Here is a 27,822-nt window from a genome sequence, read left to right as displayed (position 1 = left end):
ACTGAATGTATGACCAGGCCCGCCCGCTCCCGCAATGTTTGTGTCCACTCCTGCCCACAGACTTTATCTCAGAGTTTGTGAAAAATGTACACAAACAGGTACTCAGACTAAAGTTAACACCCAGAATAACAGATTTTAAACATGATTGCAATTAAATAATATGAAGTAACCGATGCTAAACCAAAGCACCACACATGACAAAAACATTGGGGATTTTTTATTAGCGTTATAAAACATTAACCGTTAAAACAAAACCACAACTATAGCGGCACCTCAATTTTTAAACGCAGCCTAGGCCTACTGCATACATGCACCAAACGATTTACTAAATAACTTTACCATTATATAAATAAACACAGAGAACTTTGAAAAAAACGCTAGATATAATTTTAACAAAATGAAATAAAACTAAATAGAATGCTTTTTTTTAAAAATCTCACATTTCACATTTCACAATAGCATGCTTAACAGGCTATTGCAAAAAGGAAAATGTGTGTGTGTGTGTGTATATATATATATATATATATATTTAAAATGTAGAGTCTAGCCGTAGACTACTTAAAAAAATGAATTTGATCACTGGGCCTTATTGCTTTGCTTACTCCATATTACCATGAAGGAAAAATATATTGCTGACTGACTGCGTGTGCGTCTTTCTTCCAAGATCTGCCCATACACCTCTCTGACGGCGCACTAGATGCGGAATGCTCAAAATAAAACGTGTGAATTTTGAGAGAACAGGAAATCGCTCTTTCCCATTTTTTTCAGTGACAAATGAGAATTGTTTCCAGATGTCTGACTTACCTTGCTTTGCTTTTGTCATGTAAACAGCAGCTTTAATTTTCTTCTCAACTTCTTGTGTTGACTCCCTTTCTACTACACACCACCGTTCCCCGCAGGTCTCCCGCAAAACGTTCTGACTGCCCACACCTGCCCGCAGCAAAGGTAAAACCGTCCTGCGGGAGCCCAAACCCAATGCAGCCCTCTAGTTCCAGGTCCTCCAGGTTGAGTGTAGATTTAGGGCATATTATAGAAGGGTTTTTTTAGCCCTACTTTAAGGACCCTTCTTGCTAGGACGATAAATTTAATTCAATCTCCATCATGTGCTTTCAGATGGACAGCTTTTGCCTAATAGCAATTTCATTGCGATTTATTGTGCAGTCCTACTTCTTACTGTTAGGCACCTTTGGGAGTGCTGGGAATTTGAGACCTTGGCAAATGGCTGCTGTCTCAAGTGTAATTTGAACATAGACCATACTCTCCTCCCCCCTAAGGGTCCTCTGCTCCCCAGGGGTATCACATCTCTTTTTGTCTTATTAGTATCCTTTCCTATTGGCAAGTACCTTTGGGAGCGCTGAGTGCTAGTTTTTGCCTACACTGTAAAAAATTAAAAGTTGACTTTACTTAAAATTTCTTAAACTTGGTGCACAGCTCTTTTGAGTTTACTCAACTTTGGACTAATTCACCGAAGGTCACATGTCTCTTTTTTTGTTCAGCCAACAGTTTTGTTAGTTGAAAAAACTTTAAATGCTTATCCAATGTGTCTCAATAAATTATGTTCTGTGAACTTTTTGTCTGCAAGTTTTACGGATAAAGATGTTTTGTTGTAGTTAACATTTAGACGATGTTATAAAATAAAACTATAACTGCAGGTTTCAAGTTTTGTTTATTATTTTAAATGTAGAAAGAAATACAAACAAGGTCAAATAATACTTCCTAACAGAAAAAAATGACACAGAAATCCTGGAAAAAATGTCAAATCAATAGAAAAAAAACTGAAGATGCATAAATGAAGATTCACTTTGACTATTCCTTGGAATGTTTAAAACATTAAAACACCAATAAACATAAAATACACAGTTTTTAGAACTGCAACTTTAAAACACAGCAGTTCAACACTGGATGGTCTGCCCACCTTTGAACAATGTAACATATTCCTTACAAAATACACTGCAATCAGCATTAAAATTCTCAAACAATAAATTAAAAAAAAAAAATGGCACACTTAATAAAGAATCTGGGAATATGACAAATAAGTAAACACAATCATAAAAAAATATTGTTGAAATGTGAATATCATTTTTTACAATCCCTTTGAATAATTATCGTTTTATCATTAAGATGCTCACACTAAGATTTCGAGGATCACAGCAAGAGATTATATTTCAGGGACTGTACCCCTTGCAGAGCAGTGAGTGCCCATTTCCAAAAACACCTTCTCAATTACGTCAAAAGTATATTTGAGTTCTTTTGGGTATTGAAAATCCAAGGTGAAGATAAGGCCAAACAGGTAAGAAAGCAGACTGTAGGTCCGAAATGTCTTTGAGAACAATTGCCTCCTCCGAAACAACAGCAAAGTTTGTAAAGGTAGGCAGTGTGCTAGGGGTGACATCACATTTCTTCTGAAAAACACAACTAATTATATGAAACAACCAAATATAATAGTTTCAGTGTGGATGGTTTATGAAGTTTTTTTTTTTTTTTTGAGAATGTCATGGTAAACATTTAGCTCATCCTGCATGTGGATGCAAATGCAATATACCTAAGGTTATGTTGCAAGACGTTGTCAAGGCTTTATATCTGCAGAAGAATTAATGAAACTCCTTTAAAAGACATCCTTTTTAATCTTTGCAGAAATGTGTTATTCTGAATTCAGCATTTAGTTTTAGCAGCCCATGTTCACTTGAGAAATACACAATCAGTTTCCTCCTGAAAACAGCCAGACAATGCTATTTTCTGCTGATAAAACAAAACAGGGCTCTAAGAATCATACAGTTTAGAGGTTGTCATTAACATGTTACCTGTTGATCAAGCTTGTTAAGATCTTCAATCTCTCTCTTAAGATCATCGCGTGATCTTATTTTTTTTTTTTTTTTGCACTGTGTACTTTTAGTGAAAGTTTAAAACTGTTTATTCAAGTTTATGTACCACAATTTAACTTTTTTCCAGAGGTACTGTAATTTAAAGTAGCTGTAATTTGGTACTCTTTCCACCACTGGTTATGACCTCAAACTGTCAGAACTAACACATGCTATAATTACGTGCTGGAATAGTCAGAGCTCATTCTTTTTTGGTATTTAAAATCAGAAAGTGCAAATAAAGATATTCTACCAAATCTGTGCTTATAAAGTGGTCATCAACGTTCGTGCATATGTATCTTTAGTATATTTGTGTGTATGTATATATCTATATTTATTATTATATATTTTTTGTATATATTTATTTATCTATGTGTTTTTTATATATATATATATATATACACATAGCATTACAGGTTACTTAAATCTTCCTTTAAATAAAAAATAAAACAATACTGAAGGCAAAACCTTCAGTTAACATATAGAGAAATACACTTAATAAAATAATATTATAAAGAAGGATGAGAATTCCTTAAGCACTAAGCGTCCACACACAGCCCCTCATTGTCAGGATAGCAGGAACATGGGAAGAATCTTTTACACCTCTTTAAACAGAACTCCATAAGAATGAATGGACTTCTGCATGATCTCTCTCTCTTTATCAGACGGGGTTCCTGCAGGAATCTCGATCAGCCTGTATTCCATTTTTGCTCACATTTTTAGATTGATTCTGTTCTGCAGAAGCACATCGTAGGTTATTCCTGTCTTTTCACATGGCTTTAGCACTGTTCTCCTTGCTTCATGATGAGAGACAGGCCACTCGCCATCCACTGAGTAACTCCTCCATCCATCTGTGCCCAACCAGGCATTTCCACCTTAATGGCAATACGTTTCCACCCAAAGGGGCGTTTGTATGGATCATTCCCACTAACGCACATTGAGTCATCCTTTAAATCTGTGTAATCATACTCAAATCTTGGGTCTAGAAATGTATCTATATCCACAAATAGCTCACTGCAAAAACATCTTAGTGAGCCGGCTCCAGGAAATGTTTATTTCCTAACAATGGCAAAATATTACAAATAATACAAGGAGTTCACGACCATCCTTTGTTTCTTCTGAAAGGGGATTCACAGTAGCACCTGTGAAGTTGGAGAGTGCCTGCAGAACAATGCTGCTGTTCACTAGAGGCATACTTCAGTTTTGGGTTAGTGATCAAACATCAACAAACAGACAAAAATATCGGCTCAATCAGAATGCCAACTGCACTTTATACCAACTCAAATATGATGAAATGATGTGGTTGTTTGGAATTTCAGGTATGCGATTTAGGGAAGCTTAAATGTATTAATGTTGCTTCTAGTAAATATGCAAGGCATCCTGCAAATGATCAGTCGTTAACATTTTCCAAAAAGAAAAACAAACAAGAAACTTTAAAATATATCATGCTAACTGGAATACACTGGTTGGGGAAGGGGGTTATGGAGTGAGGCCATCCTTAGAAACTTTTGCATATGTAAATATGGCCGCTGAGTGAACTGACTTTACTTGAAATTGATTTTGGTAATAGACATTTTATGAAATGCAGGAAGAGACTGGATTGGTGCAGAATCTTGCCACTTTGCTCCAGTTTAATTAAGGATAACATATCAGTGTCAAACCAAACAAGTCCCATGCTGGTGGGAGAAACTGATTATATTGAGATGTGTTGTTAATATGGTTGGCCAAATACATGAGAGTTGGTAACCCTGCAGAGGCCAGTGTAGTAAAGTAGTTAAAAACATGATCCAGAGCTGAAACCTGTCTGTATCTTGAAGAATGCATAGGATTTTTATATATATATATATATATATATATATATAATATATATATATATATATATATATATATATATATACATATATATACATACACACAGTTTTTTTTTTTTTTTTTTTTTGCATGAAATGGATGCTGCCAGTCAAAAGTGCAGATAAAGAAGAGTCATGGTCAGGCAGATGAGGAAGCATAGACATGGATGCAGCTCTTAATACTTTAATTTCAAAACAAAACAGTGGAAAAAAAAACAAAGCAAAACTTGATGTTTGGAAACCTTATCACACTGAGCAACATGGCAATGTCACAGAATGAGCTTGCAAATGCTACATTTCACACTGGATACACATTTAAGGTCTCTCTCCAGTGTGAAGCTTCATGTGAAGCTTAAGTTTTCCTTTAGGTTTGCAACTCTTTCCACACACAGGGCAGGTGAAAGACCTTTCTTTACTGTGAACGCTCATGTGAGTCTGAAAGTTTTCTTTAAATTTGAAACTCTTTCCACACTCAAGGCAGTCGAAAGGTTTCTCTCCAGTGTGAATTACCATGTGAACCTTGAGGGATCTGTTGTTTGTGAAACCCTTTCCACAGTGATCGCACATGTAAGGCTCTTCTCCAGTGTGAGTTACTACATGATTCCTGAGGTGATTTGGGTCTGTGAAACTCATTCCACACTGACGACATGTAAAATGCTCCAATCTTGAATGAATCTTCCTGTGATTATCAATGGCTGCTTTATGTCTGAAGTGCTTTCCACACTGATCACATGAAAACGGCCTATCGCCGGTGTGACTGTTCATGTGATAGTCAAGGCTAAGTTGTGCAGTGAAGCTCTTTCCACACAGTTCACAGCTGTAAGGCTTCTCTTCGGTGTGAACTCTCATGTGTCTATCAAAGTTTCCTTGCTGAGTGAAACTGATTTCACACTGAGGGCAGGTGAACGGCTTCTCTCCAGTGTGAACCCTCATGTGGACTTTAAGGTTTCCTTGATGACTGAAACACTTTCCACACTCTGAGCAGATGACAGGATTTCTAATTCGAGTCTTCCGAATTTTTTTTTGTAATGAATTCTCTTCAGTCTGTGAACAGCTTAAAGAATTTTCTCCAGTACTGCAATCAAGTTTCTTATACCGATCTCTACTCTCCTCTATCAGCGCCATCAGGTCTAGGATGAAAAGAGACAGATACAAGTTAAACCCTGTTTAAAAGGAACAGAAGAGAGTAACAATGGCCCAGTTAGCCCAGCCATTTATTAAGGAGCATCAAACTCAGCTTGTGGACGGTCACAGACCTCCAGAGTTTAGATTCAACCTGCTCCAACCTACCTGTAGTTTAATTAGTAATTTTTGAAGACCTTGATTTAGATACAGATCAGACACAGATCACAACATTCTCATGGATAGCTTGAGAATTACTAGACATTTCTGGACAAGAAATTAATATGGTTTATGTCCTAATATGATTATGACCACTTTGTTTGTGTAAATGAAGAGAGTCACCAAACACGAGCATGGAGTGCCACAAGGCTCAATATCAGGCCCTCTGCTTTTCTCCTTGTCTATGTTCTCCCTTAGAGACATTATCATTAGATCTCACTGTTACACCAATGACACAGTTTTGGATTTCCCCACAGCTTGAAGAAACACAAATTTCTAAGTTAACGGAGTGTATTAAAAACATAAAATATGAGATGGTTGGTAATTTTCCTGCATTAGATTCTTTCTTTGAACTAAATTCTGTTATTTATCACACAGCTGTACTGCTAGCTCATGTTAAACTGTTTTTCAAATGCGTCACCATACATTAAAGACACAAAATAAGGGGCTTTTGCACCACTTAGTTATAGGATCTAGCCAGTAGGGTGGTTTTCTAGAGAACCAATTTCTCCCTCGGGCTGTTTTCCTGGTTGCACCGGCAGCAGGAACTCTGATAGGAGGATGGCGGATGCCATGATCTGAGCTGTTTTTGTTGTGTGTCGCGGTTCCATGATAACGGAGATGGAATGTAAACACAATTTACACGACCGAAAGAGCAAAAAGTTGTGCTAAAAGATCCAATTTTCTATGACAACTTGCAGTGTTACAAATCGTCGAGGATGTGAAAAAAATACAACATTGCAAACAGGTAAATGCGGTTGTAGTAGTAATAAATAAATTGTAAATAAATCGTAAGTAGTAAAATAGTTCCCAGCAACTCTGCTATTGCTACAACTACACAAACTAGCTGGGGTCTATTTTCAGGCGCTGTGTGATATCACTGCGCCTGCTGCGGCCATGTTACGGCAGCACAGTTCCTTGATTATTACGCCGGAACTGAAGTATAGTTCCTAATCATATCGGCCTAGAAAATTGCAACTTTTAATTTTCCGCTGGTCTTAGTACACGATATAACTACAGAAGAGACAAGTCTTAAATAGAAAAAATATCGAAACTCTTTGGTCATTTTTGAACGTGATGCTACTGGTCTAATAGGATTCAATGATGTATGCTAAGCTATGCTAAAAGTGCTATCCCCAGACCCGGAGATCCGCTGAATGGATTCGAAAATGGTAAAACTCAATTTATTGGAGTTGGAGAGTGAGACTATTTCCAAAAAAGTGGAGTGTTCTTTTAAACAGAGTTACGGCATACCTGCCAGCCAATCAGAATCCAGTATTCAGACAGACCATGGAATAAATGATTTAAAGTGTTAATCATTTAATTTAAATGTGCTCACGTGAAAAGCCTTTAATTAGTTTTGTTGTTTGTTTTGAGACGAAACATGATATTCCTTTTCAAATTACACTACAAACATTTTAGATCACCATTCAGAGACAATATTAAGACAATTCCAGAAACTGGCAGAACTTTGAAAAATACCATGATGTAAATTTTTGTTCATACCGCCCAGCACAAATTAATCGATTACGGTCTATTACTGCATCGATGCATCACGATGCGGACGTGGACGATCCTGCATCAATCGATGTAATCGATTATAGCCTACTGACATTCACATATGTGCTTGTCATGCAATTATTAAAAAATGCACTCTCCATTTTTAAAAATCGAGATCTGGGCACATTTTGGTAAAAACAAGCTTACATTGGCATGTGTGTGTGCTAGAGACAATCGCGGTGGGATTCATTGCACATATGCATGCTGTGAGACGTGTGCGCATTGCTTGACTTGTGCTTCCACCCGCCGCTATTTCAGTGTTTTATTTTAGTTATCCTTTCATTTCTGCCGTTTGGAGTGCAGTACGGATTAGATGCATGGAACTCACGCACTGACAGACTTCCACGTGCATAATCCCATCACTAATAACCAAACGGCAATAATGCTGAGAAAAAAATATATAACTACACAGTCTACACTGATCAGTGGATACATGTGTTTTAGCCTGAAATGTATGAAGTACTTAATTCTTGACAGCTGTAATAGAAACGTTTTCACATCATCTCAGATGCACTTGAAGACAGCGTCAGTGTTTGTCTGGTCATGTGATCTCACGTCTGTCCACGTGAAGAGACCTGATAAAACCACTTTAATTATGACATTGTTCAAAAGCATCATTCATTTCTGCAGATTTTAATACGGATCAGATAAGCGAGTTCGGCTTTGATTATTAAAACCAACCTATATCTTCGTCAGTCTCTTCAAGCTTCACTCCAAATGTTTCTTCAATCTTTATGTCTTCAGTCTCCACTTTAATAAACGCCATCTTTGTAACAGTGTCACACGGATTTCTGTGTTGAAGATCAGAAAAAGAAATAATTAACAATGCACACGAAGTCTCTGGGTGTGTTTCAATCAGCCTCCTAGTTCAGTGATAGTTAATGGTCTCTAATGACCTGATTAACCACAAACACTAAAAACTTACACTATTAATTAATTAATAGCCCTTGACTGAATTCTTGTTTATGATAAACTGATTGAGAATGCAGGAAGAGAAAAGAGACGCACCCTTTCTGTTACTGACGCGATGGACGCGCTTAACTCACGCGAAATAACAAGCGTTAATGTTAGATGAGGTGTTACAATGTTACACTCAATAACACCGAAACCATTTCAAACCGTGCTTAAATGGACTGCGTTGATTTAAACACTATAAACGCTTAAAAACGCAAACCTGTCTTCAGCCGAATCACAACAGATTGCGGGAGCGCGGCGCAGCCTCGTGACGTCACGGCGCCAAGCCAAAATAAAAGTCCGGTTCACACGGGCGCAGAAATAGAGGAAAAATACACATTTAAATACATGACGTTCAATCGTGTGCTGATACTAAGAACTACAAAAGAAACCGTGTGAGATTCTGTCTAAAGGGCAAAACATATAATGTGACTTAATGAAATCTAACCATTTATACTAGATAATAATGCAATGTATGCAATAAAAGAATTTCAGGCTAATACATTTTTTTTCATAATCAAATTAATAGTGTCTAAAATTACAGAGCCAAGCTGACCAACTTAACTTCCCCAATGTAACTTTATATGGTCAACAACACACTGTTGCTCTAAATGGAAAAACCCATTAGGCTCTTCAGTTTAAGTATACATAACTGATGCTCTAAAACATCATTTTAGTCTTTTACTAGCCTGAGCACTGATTCGCAGTGATATAGACTTACTATAATAGACTAGAGTTAACAACACAAATCAGCAACACTAAATCAAGTATAACAACTGATTAACCAGGTAATCAAAGAATAATTTACAGCTGCTAAAAATATAATTGTAAAGTTTTGGGTTTTTATTAAAAAACAAATACGCAAACTCAGCCCCAAAACAACGTAATGCATTACTTTCTATAAAAAGTAAATAAGTAATGCAATATTGTCATGCGTTACTTTTAAAAGTATTTTTCCCCAACACTGTCCAGCCGTTTTAAATTGCAATGCAAGGACCTTTTAGAAATTTTTGCAGTAGTTTTGAAATTACTGTATTACACAAACATGCTAAAGTTGAAAAATTTCATGATTGTGAGCCATAACATACTAAAGAAATGCAATTGTGTTAGCTACTAAATACACTCCATTTAATACCATGTCTTTTCATGTAATGCGTGATGACTTTACTATTATAATTTTTTATCATAGCTGTTGATGGAAAACTTGTAGATAACAGTTCATTTAAATGATTCTTGATTCATCACGATGCGTCTTTTCCCGAGTTTTTTTTTTGTCAATAATGTAAATGCACACACTATTTTTTAAGAGACTGTGCTGAAGTAATTTCTGACCAGCTAACAGCTGCAGGTTGTGAATTAATTCTGCAGTTTTGTGTCTTAAACAGAATTGAACTATTCTCTTAGTTCCTAATATTTTCACATGCACATGATGTGTGTATATATATATATATATATATATGTGTGTGTGTGTGTATATATATATATATATATATATATAATTTTTTTTTAACCATTGTTTGTTTAGTTGTTAGCATGTGTGTTTAGCAGTGTTATTTTTAGAATTAATGATAAACTACTGTCGTTTGATTTGTATTATTTGTATTTGTTATTTATTTGAATTTTAGTTAAATTATCTCTGAATTTATTATGTCTGTATTGGTTATTTATTATGTTTTAGTTTTATTTCATTTAGAGTTATTTGGTTTGGTGTTGTGTTAGAATCATTATTGTACTCTTTTACCTTTTGTTCTTTAATATTTTTAATTGTTTTTAGCTTTATTTTTTTGTTTTTGATTTGAATGTTAAGTTTTGAAATTTTGTTGTATGCATTTGTCATTTTTATTTAATTTCTTTATTTTTAAAATGTGTATAGGTAGTATATATATATATACAGTTTTAGCTTTTAGTTTTGGATCTGTTTGTAGTTGTTTCAATACTACAAGTGATTACTTCTGTTGTCCTCATTTGTAAATCGCTTCGGATAAAAGCATCTGATAAATGACTAAATATATATATATATATATATATCAACCAAGAAATAAACTCTGTTCTCATCCACTTTATTATTTACATTATTTGTGTGTTATCTTCTGTGCACCTTACTGATTTTAGAGAGCTGTGTGTAAAAGGGACTTTAATTTTGGTTTTGTGGCATGACGTCATAGGGCTGCGCTCTTGCATCTGTTGTGATTCGGATGAAGACGGGTTTGTGTTTTTAATCATTTAAAGGGTTTTAATAGATATTAAACGTTCACTCAATTTGGCAGCAACTGTAAAATGAATTAGTTGTTATTACGTGTTGCATTTCCTGACATTAATAAAGGATATGTTGAGCTCATAAAGCTCATGAGGCACAGCAAACGTGCGTCTCATTTCGCTCCATATATCGTGAATCGGTTGATCTTAAACATACATTCAGTCACTGGTCAGAAGAGATAACGGAGAAACGGAGCTTTTCCAAACTACGAGTCAACTGAATCAATTGATGCTTGAATTGATTCAGTGATTCGAATCAGCGCGCGCTGCTCAAAACAACAAACACAAACATCTGCAATGACGACTTTTAACAAACTTTTGCCTTAATTTGTATTATTTGATTAATTTGTAGCTATTTTTTTAGGTCATTAGCTCTCACTCTGACTGACTCCCTCAGCAGCTGATTGAGACACAACCAGAGATTTAGTTTGCATTTATTTATTTATTTATTTTCTTAAACAGCACAAAGTGTCCAAACGCACAGAAAAACAACTGAAGAAACAGCCAAGATCCATGTGACTCACTATTATTAAGATGGAGTTTATTAAAGAGGAGAGTGAAGACATGAGGTTTGAAGAAGCTTTCAGAGTCAAACATGAAGATACTGAGGAACAAACAGGTTGGTTTTCATTCTCAAAGCTGAACTCACTCCTTTGATCCTCAACAGAAATAAACAATAGTGTCTCAGGCGTCCCACCCTGCAAAAACTCAATCCAGGGAGGTATCACGAGCAACAAATCATGAAATGTAGTAGAATATGTTTTCAGCTTTGTCATCATTGCAAACTGGTATGTCTACAAATGGAATAAAATTGAAAATAAATGACAACAAAGGCAGAGTTGTGTTAGGCTATTTAGATTTTTCCATTACAGTCTCTTTACAGTCAGTGCTATCATAAAAATAGACTTAACTGTAGATTTTAAATTCTACAAGTCACATTTATTGTCCAACTACAAATATTTCAGCGTAATGTATATTTTAGTCAGAGTTATTGCGCTCCTATTTAATTGAGCTCTGCGGCGGCGCTCGTTCACTGAAGTCTGTGAAGTTTAGCGGAGAATCCCAGAAGGCTCATGCACTTCTGACAGCAAAATGGAAATATTTCCATGGCTTTCTAACATTTGCAGATGGAGAATATACCTGTGAAATGTTTAAGTTATGCATTCAGGAAGACAGCACATCTCAAACACATCAAACAGCGCGAGTAGCCTAGCGTCTCTGTCAGCGGCACACACAGCCTTTCTGTGACGGGCCGAGCCGCTTAAACTACTGCGAAACGAAACTATGTCTTACCATTTTCTAAAGGCCTTAATATGAAGCTTGTCACATGTTTAGAATGAATTGGATTATACACTTTCTCCGCTGCAGCTCAGTCTGTGTCCCCCGCTATATCGCCGCTATATTTTCAGATGTGCTCGTATCAAACTACTGTATATTTATATAAACTGAATTGCCTATCATTTGTGATCCACCTTCACCTCCAGAAGAATTGAGTGTAAGCTTTTTTTAATGAATCTTTTTGTTGAAGTTTCAAGATGAATGTGGCTAAAGTTTACCGTCTCTCAGAGAGCGGCTCGGAAGAGAGGGGCGGGGTCAGCAGAGCTCATTTGCATTTAAAGCGACATGCAATGAAACAGCTTGCTGTAGACAGAGCTGTTTTTGATTAATAAGGTAGTGGCACTTCACACTTTTGGAGTATTGGCTTTTTGCAGTTTTGCAGACGCACTGTAATTGAAAAAAAAAAGCCCCTAATATGGGTAAGGTCTCCCTGGTTGTTCTGTAGGCAAACATCAGTGCTTGACGTAACGGGCTATTAGCAACCAGTGCAAAGTGATGTGCACACTCTTTGGCTCATGAAAGGACACTTTCACTGCTGCATTCTGGATAAGTTGCAGAGGTCTGATTGTACTGGCTAGAAGACCTGTCCAGAGATAGAACCTGGATAGAACAAGAGCTTGAAGAAGTTGTGTATAGGAAGGGTCTAATCTTTCTAATGTTGTATTAATGCAAATCTGCAGAGGCGGCAGTTTTAGCAATACGGTCTGTGAAGTTCAACTGATCATCAATCACAACTCCAAGGTTCCTGGGTGTCTTGGAAGGATTTATAGTGTATGGTTAAGTTGTGATAAAACATTGGGTTGGCCAAAATCTCAAGCAATTCTGTCTAGGCTGGGTTAAGTTGAAAGTGATAGCCCTTCAACCAGCAAGAAGCTATGTTCACATCAAGCTGGACTGAGAAGGTAGAGTTGAGTGTCATTAGCATAGCAATGATATGAAATGCCATGTTTCTGAATGACAGGTCTTAGTGATGATCTGCAGATAGACAAGATAAGAGGTCCAAGCACTTAGCCTTGAGGCACCCCAGTAGCTAGATGTTACGACTTAGACATCTACAAAGTGCACGCACACATTATGTAATGAAGTCTAGTAGTTTAGAATAGTGCATGTGTGCATTTAGAGTGCATTCTTTCATTGCAAGATTCATTCTATTAAATTGCATTTAGAATGTAGGATGTCAAAATTCCAGACCTGCCAACCTGTATGCATTTTGCGTAGCGGCTACGCATTTTGCCCTCAAAGTACGCTGGTACGATTTTTCACTCTATACTACGTAAAAATCTAGTGACGCCTCTGTGCACACGCAGTACTCAAAACAAGCAATAGAAAAAGATGAAGAGTTCATCCAATCAGAGTGTTGTTTTTTTTTTGATTTTGCATTTAAATAATTTCTGAGTTTTATTTCTCTCCTAGTAGCCTATAGTTTATAGTTTCAGTTCAAAGCAGCTAGCGCTCGCCCCGTCTGAAGCTCTGACAGAAATGCTGTGTGTGAGGCTGACAGAGACGCACGGTTTAATGTGTTTGAGATGTGCTGTTTTCCTTAATGCATAACTTACATTTCACAGGTATATTCTTCATCTGTAAATGTTAAAAAAGCCATGGTAATATTTCCATTTTGCTGTCAGAAGTGCATGAGCTTTTGCTTTAGCGATTCTCCGCTAAACTCCACAGACTTCATTTAGAACGAGTGCCGCCGCGTGCATACGCGCCAAACAGACAGAGCTCAATGAAATGGGAGTGCAATAACTCTAAAATATACATTTTGCAGAAAAAAATTGTAGTTAGACAATAAATGTGACATGTAGAATTTTAAACCTACAGGTAAGTGTATTTGTATGATAGCACTAACTGTGAAGTGTAATGGGGTAATCAAAATAGCCCTTTTACCTAATTAGTCTGTTTTTTTTATTATTTTTTTATTTAGTTTAGTAACTTTAACTTCTGCTTTAAAATTATTTTTGTTTTTAGATTGCAGTGTTACAATGTAATGTGATTTTAATCGCTTTTTGCACATAATATGACTACATGCTTACATTCACTTTATTTAATCCAAATTCAAAATACCGAGATATAAAGGCAACCGTATAAAGCAAATCAGCCAGAAAATACAGAGATATGAATTTTTGATTGTACAAAAAAAAAAGGTTGGCAGGTCTGAAATTCTCTCCAGAGTTATCATCTTTGTGTCCAAAATGTTACTTACAGAACCTGCTGTTCTGAGACATATAACAACTATTAAGATTGATCCTACTATGGCATTGTTTGGTGTGGTGGCACCAGAAATGGGGCTGGACAAATATGAAGTACAAACTGTTGCCTTCAGCATGTTACTTGCAAAACGTCTGATTTTACAACATTGGAGGCAGTACCAACATTTGATATGTTCTTTGTTCATAAAAAAAAAAGATATGCCATTTTTTCTTAAAAAATTCAGCATGATTATGAGATTGTAAAAAAAATTTTTACAACTGCTCAATAAACAAAAAGTTATTTAAGAGACATGTGTTTTAGACACCATAGTTCCTGTTTTTTTTTCTCTATTTAGACAACAAAATTCTATCAATTACAACAAAAAAGACAACAAAAATCTCTATTTAGACAACTAAAAATACATTTAGACAATAAAAATAGCTTGATTAGCTGGTTCAGGTGTGTTTGATTGGGGTTGGAGCTGAAATCTGGAGGACAGTAGCTCTCCAGGAGCAGGTTTGGAGACCCCTGGTCTAGGATGTTAGCCTCCCAGGTCTCATTCACTCCAGTTTTACACATTATGGACCCTGGGTGCACCAGCAGTGGAAGAGGTGTACCAGACCTTGGGTGAGAACCTCTAGCTGCTTTGAACTGAAACTATAAACTATAGGCTACTAGGAGAGAAATAAAATGAAAGTTTGGTTTGACATACAGCTGTGTTTCTGTGATCAGCATAAAAAATCCTGAACGGAGCACCCCTATTAAAAGGACAATATACTTTTAATGTTTTAGACCACTAATGTCAAGCTTACAGCCCTGCAGAATTTAGTTCCTTGTCTAACTGAACACACCTGAATCAATGTCTTCATTACTTGAAAACTAAAGCAGGTGTTAGTAAGCGATAGAGCAGGTAGGAACTAAACTCTGCAGGACTGTGACCCTCCACAAGCTGAGTTTGACCCCCCTGTTTTAAACATTAATGGCTAATTATGGCATAGCTGTGTTAACTTGTATTTGTCTTTTTTCATCCTAGACGTGATGGGGCTGAAAGAGGAAAGTGTAGAACTGAATGACATACGAGATAAAAATCAGTATAAGAAACATGATTTCATAACTGGACAAACATCATTTAGTTGTTCACACACTGAAAAAACTTTTTAAAAATTAAATAAAGTGCATTCACTACAATATATATATATATATTTTTTTAATTTAAAGCGGAACAAATCGCTCATTTATTTACGGTGATATCACACCTGGGGAGTCGGGACACCTAACACGCGCGTTTTAAAGCGCGCCAGAATCTCGAGCAGCACGAGTATGATGAGTACGCTGTGACTGATGCTTGTGTGGCAATTTTCTGGTGATTTTAAACATGTCCAAAAGAAGAAATTTGACCTGGAAGGGCAGACAGGCTATTTAAGGAGAAACGGAAAGAAAGGTTTTGTAATCTCAACTCCGACAGGTATGTTTAATCACAACTCGAGGCTGTGGTAAATGTGTGCAATATTAAACGACACTGACGCACTGGACAGCTTCGCATGAAGTAATTGAGCGAGGAGGGTGCGATATTTATCATGTACTAATATCCTAACTGTTGTTTTAATGATGTGCAAGCTGACATTTTGTAATTTTGCAAAAAAACAAACAAACACATCATGAGAGTTTTTCAGTGCTGGTTGAAAGCTATCAGATTACAATATAATTCAAGATATGGGGGCAAAAATGCCCTGTAAGAAATTTTATATAGTTAAGTAATGTCTAAGTGGCCCATTCATAAAGACAATGCCTGCGTCCCAATCTGCATACTATCCATCCTAAATTCTATGTGATATTAGTAATTTTCAATACTATTTAGGGCAGATAGGGTGGATAGAATGCACATTGGAAAGCAGGGAATCAATAGCTTCGTTTCTGAACGAGTCAGCCGTTCTGAATGATCAATGGATCTGAATGAGTCAATGGATCACTCATTAAGACGGAGACTTGCTGCCACCTACTGGTGGCTGTAGTGTCATGTTTATTTATCCATGACAGGTTTAAAACAACCAAGGTGCTCAAAATCTCAAAAAATCTCAACAACACACTATGCAAAATATGGTAATTATCACTATCAAAAAAATAAATAAAAAATACATTTTGTGTCAATATTGCACACCCCCTAAAATAACCTAGCATCATCTTAAAAAAAAGTTTTCCTAGAATTTTTTTGTTTGTATGGTTAATATGAATGTAATTGTGAGCACACTAGGGTTTAACAAAAGGTAATTCGGCCCGCACAAGGGGACATTTTCTCCGATCCGGCCCTCAACCTTAAATGAGTTTGACACCCCTGCTATAGACTGTGAAGTAAAATACACTGTCAAGCTCCAAAAAAGTATGAAAGACTAGTCCATCTGTCATCAGTGTTTCAACCGTAACATTATGAAGCGACGAGAATACTTTTTGTACGCAAAAAAAATGAGGACTTTATTCAACAATTAGCTGAACGCAAGCAGCGTACGGTCTTCTGTGTTAACCGCGCCACAAGAACACGTTTTCTACGTGTATTTACGCTTTGATTTGAACGAAAACAGCACATTTTGTGCAGCACGGCTGACAGAAGTGCTTACCCAACATGGTTTCTTCCATTCAGACGGCCCATACTATGCTTAAATACATTGGGTTTAAAACAATTCAGGTTTGGTCACTGGCGTATCACAAGCAGGTGAGTTATTTGTTATATTGTGTAATCCAATCTGAAATAAATACTTTAAATCCAACTTAAATGTGTATTGTGGTTATTCAGGGTTGGACAAATTTCAGCTTGGAGTGAGATTTTTTTGGGGGCGGCTGGGGGGGGGTTCGATCTCATTTCAATATCAATTTATGTTTATATACTGTAAAAATAAGGGGATAAAAATATTTTGTTGAATGTCTTTTTAGCACCATTTTAAACTTGGTTTAAATTCAGTATTTGCTTGCATTAATTGTGTGTAATTATGCAAGTATTATTAAAAAAGGATGTAGGCCTAAGTTATTAACTTTTTAAATTTCTCATTTGAACATCTAGTGTTTAATCATGTCTAAATATTTATTCCAATAAAGAGCTTAAAAAATCAAGCAAGTATGACCTGCAATATTCTATATATATTTAGTAAAGAGCCATACATGTACCTAGTGGGTAAACATGGCATTACAAATGAAAATGATTTTTTTTCTGACCCAAAATGACTCTAATTCTAACTTAAACCCATTCAAATGTATTGTTAACGCTGGTTAGTTTGTAGTGCTCTATGGATCAGTTAATTCAAATAAATGTAATCTTACTGCACTACTTGATATATTTGTCTGCGCTTATTTAAAGCGAGTAGAATGCTACATCTAACAAATTGTAACTGACGAAAATAACCGTCATTTTTATCATTCCGGTCAAATATTGCAGTGCAAATATTATTAACATCTTTAATATGTGAATGCAGGCAAATGACCATGGTATAAGCGGGATATTCAACGGCTAGCTGTGCATTAAACGATTTGAATGCACTTCGTGGCGGGAACCCGGTTCTTCGCCTCCATGTCGTGCATTCAGATCAATTAATGCACAGCTAGCTGTTGATTATCCATTACTTAATCACCATTGGTAGGGCAATGTTAAACTTTTTTTTCCCTCAGATGGTCAGAACAAAAATGTCAGACTTGTTCTTTGTTTAGTTGACATTTTCCGGTGAAAATTCTTATTTGGGTGATACTTCCAAGACGTAGAATCTGTGATTCCCAAGTACTGGTGCGGACATAATCCTCAAAACATTAGATTCATCCACGCTGAGAAGCCGTGCTGATGCGCAACCCATGTTAAGATAATAAATCTGCAAATAACTGCAATTGCAGGTTTCAAACAAAGCTGGTGACAAAGAGGCATAACTGATGGACTACAGCTTTAAATACAAATTTAAATATACATTTTTTCTGATTACAGTTACATTTATTTTGTAAGTAAATTACATAATTCTGTTACATGTTATTACTTTCTCACCAAAACTGGTCGAGTGGTTTAATAGAACCTGGAAAAGCAGAAAGGTATTTAACAGCTCCATAGACATTCACATAGACACAGGAATACAACAGCAGGGAATAATATCAATGGTGTGTTTTATGAGGAGGAATTACAAAAAAACAAGACATTTAAGGTGGAAAAACAAGAAGAAACAAGGATGCAAAACAGCACTGCTTTTACAGTTGCTTGAATAGCCTGCAAAATTCTTGTTAAGGGTCAACCAGAAAGATCTTATTGATGTACAGATACCACAAAAACAAAAGGTGTGGGTAGGATGAACATATTCATGTTAAAACCAGCCATGATATCCCGGGGGCAGTGTTGTGTACAGAGCTGGTTTGGGAGGTGTATTTAGAGGACATACACACCATTACTAAAACGAGGATTTAACATAGCCAAACCACATACACACACCCCACATTCAACATTACAGATAATAAGATCAGAAACATCAGAACACAAAGCATACAAGACTCTGAGATTAAAAACTTTACCACTTACCACAGGTCAAGTCTGGGTGATTTGAACAGTGTATCCTCTGGTTAATTAGAATGTGTTGTTGGTGCACTCAGGTGCACACTGTTGTTTTTTAACTTTTTTGTTTTTCATTATTTTTTTTACTTTTGTAATACATGAATTGGTTGTTGTGGGCGTGGATTTGGTTTTGAAAGAGTTAAGTGTATGACTAATAAAGTGGTTTGGTAACAGGGCTCTCAAGTCTTGTGCTGTTGAGACACACATAGCAACCAGTTCACACACTCACACGCCACACCTTGTATTTCTCACGATGAGAAATAACGGCTAACTCGTCCCACTATATACAACTAATGGACAAGGTGCAGGCATACGGAGGGAAGTTCTTTGCATAACTCAAGACAACTATGAAACCGGCAAAGTTATTAGGTAAAATATACACACACATATGGATTGAGGCTAGAAGGGATACAGCTACAGCTGGAAGTGACGCAAAACCTTGCCATAAAATAGCAAAAATTAAAATTTGTTACCAATCACATTCTGTTTTTTTAACATCTACACCTACCCCAACCCTGAATCTACCCCTTAAAATAACGCAAATACAGTAATTATTGTTTAGCATGACAAAAATGAATATTGGTGTGGGCATGCTCAGTTAACCCTGGTGGCTGTAGCTCTGTCTCAGCTCAATTTTTTTGCATTTTGATTTTACAGCTCCTGGACAATATCACTTGCCTGTGATCAAAGTGATATTGGGGAATATAGCTAAATTATTATTGATACAGTCAAAAAATTTCCAACTGCTTTGCAACCAGGGCCCATATTCACAAAATATTTTATCTTACCACCAAGAGTTTTCTTAAATAGCAGTAAAAGTTCTTAGATAAGAGTTTTCTCTTAATATTTTAGAACGTTGTTTTTTTTTGTTGTATCTTATGACCCATAGTGAGTTTTTTTCAGGTGAGCATTATTTTTCCTGAATCACATTCTAATTTCCATGGCAACACATCAGCCTTGCCACGTGATACAACGCAGTTATAATGGCGCCCCTGAATTCATTCAGATTTAATGAATATGTGCAATAATGTGGATGTTCACATATCTGCTATTCTGTTGTCAACGCTGTTTAGCACAATACAAATTATATTGCTCCCTGCATTTAAAGTCATATACAGTACCTCACTCAAATGTTGTTGATGTTTAGGGAAATGTAAATGTAAATATAGCTGTTATCTGCTTTGTTACTAAGAAATCTGTAGTATAAGTTTAGCATTATTCATACCGTTAAACATAAAATTTGTCAAAAAGAAATCCAATGTTTTATTACATTTCTTTCGATCTATAATTCCTGTAGTTTATAAATCAAAATGACAAATTTCATTGTTTTTTTGTTTTTTTTACATTTCTTTCAGTCTAGAGTTCCTGTAGTTTATAAATAACAAAATGTACACATTTCATAGATGTTTTATTACATTTCTTTCTTTTGTTTGTAAAGTATAGTCAATGTTTTTTGTTTAACATTTACAAAGTTTACAAAAAATGTACAAATGTAATTATCAATAATGTAAATATGTTCACAAATACAAAGATTAAAAAAAAACAAAACTCTTCACAAACTTTTCTTATTTTTTTACAGGCTTAGTAATGCTTCACACACTGGCTTCATATTTGGTTGCCCAGTGATGTGATCAAGCCTCCCTGTGGCTGCCATTCCTGTTGGGTGGACTGTGGTAAGGACATGAAAATTTAACCCCAAATCTGTGTCTTTTATATGGAATGAACTGACAAAATGCCAGCCTGCCTTTCCACTTCATCAGGGACTCATCCATGCAGAGATCTCTGTATGGCACAAAGATGCGATGAAAGGAGGAGATGAGAGTACTGAATAATTTTCTGATTTTTTTCAGAGGGTCATTTAAAATTTCTGTTGTGTTGTTTGCAAAGTGAAGGCAGCGAAGAAGTATGAGAAAGCGGTCCTGTGAAAACAAAGACCGTAAGAATGGTGTCAAGAGCACAGGGTCTGTGCTCTAATAATCCCGGAGTGACGTTTTTTTGACCAGCCCCATTAGGAGAACTAATGCCAGAAATGTGTACATTTCAGGGATGGTTGTAGGAGCCCATTTAACAATTTTTCCTTTCATCTCTCCTTGTATTTCTGTGGCATAGCGGTTTGCTTCCTCAAAGATTTCTCCAACAACATCATCTGTGAGGAACATTTTAAAATAGTTGACCTCACTGGGGGATTCTGGAGGATTTTGCACTCCACACAGTCATTGAAATTCCCTGCGCCTGGAGGATTAAAAAGATTCCCTTTCAAGGGAACTTTGAACTGTCAGTAACTGCCGTGAATCTTGTATGATTTTTTTTTTTTTTTTTAAATATCGATATTCCGTTTTTGAGAATTGATACAGTATCGCCAAACAAAATATCATGATACTCACGTGTATCAATATTTTCTTATACCCCTAGTCAGCATGCTTACTAACTACGCACACAGTGATTGGCTGATAGTCTCTGTCAGAGATTTATTCACGGAAATATTGCAGAGCGCAATATTATGTTACCGTATTAAAATAAAGGTTTAAAAATATAAAAATGTTAATGTGTGACCTTGAGCCACAGTGCTTTAAGTGGGAGCCACCTACCCCTTTCATCAAGGCATCAAAATGTGCATCAAACACAACACAAAAAACTAAATTCATAAGCTGAAATGTATACTCGGAACTTTCTATTTTTGCTGATCAATTATGAACAATAGGTACACTTGGGGAAGCTATTCTAACTTATTAGCTTGTAACTTGTCAAGATGCAGTTTTAAAGTAGTTAAGCTACAGTCAAGCTACACTTCTGAATAAGTAGCTAGCTACACTACAAGTTACTACCAAGAAGTAGCTAGCTACATTCAAACTACTTTTAGTTAGTAAGTGTATAAGCATTCATAAGGAATGTTGTTTTGATATTTATAAGAACAATGCTAAACAAAATGGCAACAAATGTAGCACTGCAATAACAAAATGTTATTTTTATTTAGTACATAGAAGCATTTTCTCAGAAATACTGTGTTTTAGATGGTTGCATTATGGCAAGAAATTATATTGAATTCTGAACAACCGCGCACATGTGGCTCTGACAGGGAAAGCAGTAACAGGTGTGGTTTGGGGAAATAATCTTAATGTGATTTTCTCTATAAAATTGCAATTTGTGATTTAGAATGCGATTTTTTAAGTAAATGAGATACAATGATGTGGCTCACTACCATCAGTTAATTCATTCTGGAATAAATACCATGTACGTGTTCACCAGCCCTCTAAGTCTTTCTGGTAGAATTAACGTTCCTATAACATCAACACCATGATGCAGTGTTGAAACTCCACTCCGAAAGGGAACATCTCAGGTTACATATGTATCCCAGTTCCCTGAGAAGGGAAACAAGATGCTGTGTCTTTTCAAGATGTGAAGGCACGTGCTTGCCCTGCACATTATCCCCATATTCACTGTGTATATAAGCCAGTGTGTTTCAGTTGTGTTTTGTGAGTCATCATTTGGTGCTCTGAGTTCTTGTTTCCTGCTAGGATCTTGTATGTTCTAGGTTTGTGCTCTTGGGGATTTTTGCCTGTTTTTTAGCCCTGGACTTGCTGTGTTTGTATTTGTTATTAAAAGTGGATTCTTGCTTTCTGCCTTGTCTCTTTTGATTGTTACAGATGTTATATGTTGCTTATGTGAATAATAATACATTAAATCACTGAAACGTTGAAATGTTTTCAGCAATTGGCAAAAAAATCTACATTTACATTTAAACAAATATTTTTTTAAGTATTACACAGTAAGGACTTTTCCTGCTTCAATAAGATAATTAACACTTTACAGTTTATATGTTTTACATGGAAAATGAGACAATACAAAAGTACACATTTAAATAGAAGACAATGTTTTATTTTATTTTTGTATTTGAATATACAAATTAGTCATAATTATATACATAATTATTCTCTATTTTAGTAGTCTATGATTTAGTTTCTGGCACCCCTGCTGCCAGGAAAATTACTGTTTATTAATAAATTATCTTTTTTATCAGTGTATTAACAAGAATAATAGTAAATTTACTGACATTTCAGACAGAGAAATGTTGGTTTCTTTGGAGGTGTTGACCTGGTTATTATGTTTAGAAGAAAAGGTATCTGACAGGATGGGACATCTTGCATCATTACACAACACCATCAGCCAAGAATGTATTTTCCTTTAACATGCTAAGACACAACTCCTTCATCATTTCTGTACTTTGAGGTGGGGTGAGTTTACTTAGCAATTCCATTCAAGTAGTTAGATTTACCTTTTTATGTGCAGGAGAGATTGCAGGTTATTCAAGTTGTCAACAGTTAGAAAGATCAAAACTTTATATAACTTGTTGATAACTTCCTTTTCATGAGGAAAAGGGGCCAGGACATGTTCTGTACTTTTAATAATGTACATTTTTCATTGGGCAAGTGAGTTCATGTGGCAAATGTATGTATAAATCCAGATTAGCAGTTTTTCCTCAATTTGCTCAGAGACATAAATTCATTTCATTAGCCAAATATCTTAAACTATACGAAAAATAATTTCTCTATAAACACTATTCCTGTGTTTTAAAAGAAATTCTCCAAAACTCTATTCACAGAGTCGGCAGTTCACACTTTGCAATCAGCTGTTCAAAAACGCAATGCATCACAGTTCTCACCATTTGAACAGTATTCAGCAAATTTTCCTCAAAATCAGTCAGAAAATAGCCACATATAAGTTAACTGGATTTGGAAACTGTTTCCTCATACATTAAAGAAAAAAAGCATTGTATTGTATAGTGATGACAGATAAGACCCTTTTTCTAAACAAAATAACCTGGGCTGCGTTTTCCAAAAACTTCTTAAAGGTGCTGTAATTAGGATTGCAGTTCAAATTCAAAATATTGGAGAGGGGGGTTTTTTTCACCCGGCCCCTTGACGCACGCGCCGGTTGCCAGATTGACAACACCAACAGGAACGAGTGCACTTGATGATGAATGAAATGAAATACGCTGTGTTTTCGGCCAACTGGCAACCGAAATAGAATTGGGTAAACTGGTGGTGGGCAGGTTTCACAAATCAAAACAAAGACTGGCATTCCGGCCGGAACACACATTTTCAGATAAACAAGTATGTTAACTCTGGCTTTTAGGACACACTCAAAGAGCAAAACACCGTGGCAGGTGTAAATTTAAAAGTATGCACATTTCCTACTTGTAAATGAAATTCATCTCCAATCCTTCTTATATCGTTTCAGGTTTATCTATCGTTACTTGAATGCTAGAAAAACATACAGCTGCCTTACCAAGTAAAAACAACCAAAAAACTTTTACACGTAGTTACGTTATGAGTCAAAATATTCAGAGAATGGGGAGATGGGGGGATTCCCCCGGTATGTCTCTGCATCCACTGAATGATTTATTTTTTATTTTTTTATTCCCGGTGAACAGGACTTAAAACTCCCAACTGGTTGACACTACTCCAATAATAGACCATGCAAAACACCAAAAAATAATAATATTATCTTTAAAATATTGCCAAGTAATGTTTCAAACAACAAATTCAGAGAAGGACTTCAACTGTAAGTGTCACAAGCATAGCCTGCGGAAAACAAAGGTATTGTTTCCGCTTTTTTCCTGATGTTTGTTATTATTTAAAATTTTATATACATTTTTATAAAAAAAATTTTTATTATTATTTATTTACCACTTAGGCATGTTGACAATAAAGTATATCTTCAACATATGACCGGATACATTTTCAGTGGACTTTTAAAATTTGTTTTGCTTGAGAAAGCATGAAAATATACAGTTATGATGTGTTTTTCATATGATTTCATCGAGTTAGCTTTGTATCAAACACAATGTAATTTTTGGCAATAGAGATCTGGCAGCAACAGTGCATTTTTCCTGTTGGGCGAGTGCTTTGCAGACAGCTTACCTTGCACATGAAATCACACACATGCCAGCAAAACACAGAGAACGCACTACAATCCTGACGAGTCATAGCAACAGAGCAGAGGCGCCAAAGTTGTTGAGAATACGCTTACGCGTAAGCGACCTTAACTGATGTAGATTTACAGAAAATTACCGTTTTTTTTTTCTTCAAATAAATAACTTTACATACTTATTCCTAACACTTTATTAATCTGTAAGTTACATCTCAAATGACAAGGGTTCAACTTTTAATCATGTTTATATTAATTAACTCATTCTCTCAGACGGCCTGGGTATACGGCATATTTGCAGCTTATATGGACGGAACGCCACTGAAGTATACCTTCTGTAAGCCATACTTTAATGAGGTTGGACAGGATCACTCTTAGCTATAACTTATAACTTTTGACAGTTCATAGTGTTTTATATCTCATTCTATAGGAATATAATAGTTGCGCAAATTCAAAGACGCCGCCAACCGCGGAGCCATTTACTAAAACTTTAGAAAATAAACAAATAAAAATTTGCCAGCACGGCAGAAAATTTTGTTGCTTTTAGATCTGTGGTCTGATTTTGTCGAGACAAATCCAGCTGCTGGCAGCTCACCTCTTTCTCTCTTTTTCCTCAGAATAACCTAATAGCCACAAGCAGAGATAAAGCATATAAAGACTTCAGTAAAGAAGACAATATAGGAGAAGATGGAAGAATGTCTGGCTATTGGACACGAGTCACAGAGATTGATTTTGAATTGGAATTTCCCAAATATAAGTATAAAAGGTCTGAGGGGTAAGCAGATACTGCCTGCATTAAGTGTGAAGGACACCTGATACCCTAAGGGTGAGTACTTCACAGTTTTGGCTAGATTCGACTATCCTAACCCTACCTGAAAAATCATAGGGTTAAAGGTATGGGATAAAAGGACACACCAAGGAACAATACAAAAAAGCAAAAATGACTTTAGATAAACATAACATTTGTTTATTTTAGTTCTGTCAGTCAATTCAAATGTTAACTAATTAATCACAATTTTTCTGAGATGAATCACGATTAATGGTGATGAATCCCACTTGACATTAAAGTTTTTTAATATACTTTTATATTGCAATACTTTTGCATTTATATTGAAATACATTCAATCTTCAAATTAATGTACAAACAACATAAAGGCAGAATATTTTTAATATTTGTTTTTTTTATGACTGAAAGCCAGTACCAATAATACTGATGTCTCAAAAAAATAGTTTTTGCCCCTTAATATTTTGCCACTTACTATAGCCATTCAACCTTACAGTATGAATGAGAGCTATCAATTTGAACATTTATTAGACTTTAAAAAAAATCTTTTAATTTAAGTAAACTTAAAACAAACTTCACATAAACCCATTATAATAAATGTCATATTTACCTGTGCCTATCGGCAGAAATATACAGAAATTGAAACTGTCAAAGTTATCAAACACTAAATTCTAAATTAAATATAAATGCTAAAAAATGCTTAATGCTTAAAGCTATAAAAGTTCTTTTTTGTTGCTTTTTTTTAAGTTATTGATTTATTTTCTTTTTTCTCTTTGATGAACAGAAAGCAGCTGGTTATTGGATTATTTTGGCTGGTATTTCTTGAAGAGCTGCCGCTGCTGAATATGACGCAGGTCTGACAAGCATCGTATTTTCCCTCAACTCTCTTTACCTTTTCGGACCCTCTTTAGGTCTTAAAGTCTCAATAATAAACTGATGAGTTGAATCGAGTGTGTTAGATGAGGGAAACTGTGCTGGGCTGCTTCAGAACAGTTTTGAAAACCATTTCAGAGACATGTTCTTAATGTAACTCATATATAATTTATTAAATACATGCACAGTTTTAAGGGAACTTTAATCACCTTTTTGATAACTTCATGACTTAACTGACCATGACATTGCATGCTCGTAGTGTCTTTTGTGTTTTGATATGAATTGAAACCGGCGCATGTGTGTGTGCAGTTGAAGAGCATGGGCTATAAGCACATTACCATTTGAGTTGCACCTGGTGCTTAGATGAAGTGGAGCACACATCTGAATCATCTCCCATTTCATGTGATCATAAAGACGTTCTGCAAATAAATAAATGCACTTCTTGACAAGAAGAAAAGAGACAGAGGCAGCAGTTGTGAGTGGGGTGGCTAACTCTAGTTCCGCTACTGCGTTGCATATTTTAATGCGTTAAAATGAAAAAAAAAATAATTAGTTGCCTGTTAACGCGCTAATTTTGACAGTACTAGTTTTCCTTTTTATTGCTGAAGAGTACTGCAACTTATTCTTCATGCAATCCAGAATGGCAGCACTGCTGAAAGGTTTGTTTGAGCTGCACCCTCTACTGTTCAGATGTGAATAAACATTCATATCCTTCAGCCTGAGGCTTATTCATTTCACTTTTGGTGTTTTTACATTTGCCAAAAGATAACATTTTAAATTAAAATACAAGGGGAGAAAAAGTAATGCAAAAGTACATAGCACTTTCCATAATTAGTAACACAATGTTACTTTTATAGAGATAAATGCAATATTGTAATGCGTTACTTTTAAAATTAAATTTCCCCAACACTGTTAGCGACCAGCAAAAGCATACACTTGTTTTACTTCTAATTTTGTAACACGTTTGTTAAAAGTAGCATGATATGGATTTAAAAAAAAAAAAAAATTATTTTAATGTTTCTTGAGGTTTAATTATAATTTTAATATAGTTTTTGCAGTATTTTTTTTTTTTTTTTTTTTCAAACCCCATTCTGACCCTCTCTGTAATACAAGCTGTTTCAAGGGGCGGGTCCTTTAAGACTTGTCAGGAATCGGCCACAGTTATGATTGGCTAACACCATTGCATAGGAAACAGTATCAACGCCCCCCTCACTATTGCATGAGAGTCTTTTGCCAATAAAAACAAACTATTCACTTGTTCCTTATGCTTGGATCCTTCAGATGCGATCTTTCACTCTATTTGTCCTGACGACAGACGCA

At 35.7% G+C, this 27,822-nt stretch overlaps 1 protein-coding gene and 1 long non-coding RNA gene across 4 annotated transcripts; one reads left to right on the top strand and one right to left on the bottom strand.

The window, feature by feature from the left end:
* Positions 1–4,872: 4,872 nt before the first annotated feature.
* LOC109073593 (gastrula zinc finger protein XlCGF7.1-like) lies at positions 4,873–8,886 on the bottom strand. Of its 2 annotated transcripts, none has more exons than XM_019089692.2 (3): positions 8,784–8,886; positions 8,291–8,400; positions 4,873–5,838 (listed from the first exon to the last, which is right to left on the bottom strand). In XM_019089692.2, the coding sequence occupies exons 2-3, from the start codon at positions 8,373–8,375 to the stop codon at positions 5,024–5,026; spliced, it is 900 nt and encodes a 299-aa protein (XP_018945237.2). In that variant the 5' UTR covers positions 8,376–8,400; positions 8,784–8,886; the 3' UTR covers positions 4,873–5,023. The 2 variants fall into 2 exon arrangements, with proteins under 2 accessions (XP_018945237.2, XP_018945236.2); XM_019089691.2 differs by having other exon boundaries at positions 8,618–8,866.
* A 1,832-nt stretch (positions 8,887–10,718) lies between these two features.
* Positions 10,719–26,081, top strand: LOC122137092. 2 transcript variants are annotated; one of them, XR_006154600.1, is made up of 3 exons: positions 10,719–10,768; positions 11,282–11,438; positions 15,381–17,141. It is a non-coding gene; the product is annotated as an uncharacterized LOC122137092 (long non-coding RNA). The 2 variants fall into 2 exon arrangements; XR_006154599.1 differs by lacking the exons at positions 10,719–10,768; positions 15,381–17,141 and adding exons at positions 20,497–20,590; positions 25,463–26,081 and having other exon boundaries at positions 10,781–11,438.
* Positions 26,082–27,822: the final 1,741 nt, after the last annotated feature.

The sequence above is a fragment of the Cyprinus carpio genome, chromosome B4 (assembly GCF_018340385.1).
Source record: "Cyprinus carpio isolate SPL01 chromosome B4, ASM1834038v1, whole genome shotgun sequence".
Taxonomy (NCBI): domain Eukaryota; kingdom Metazoa; phylum Chordata; class Actinopteri; order Cypriniformes; family Cyprinidae; genus Cyprinus; species Cyprinus carpio.
Note: the sequence above shows the minus strand (reverse complement) of the source record. Positions and strands in the feature narration are given on the sequence as shown.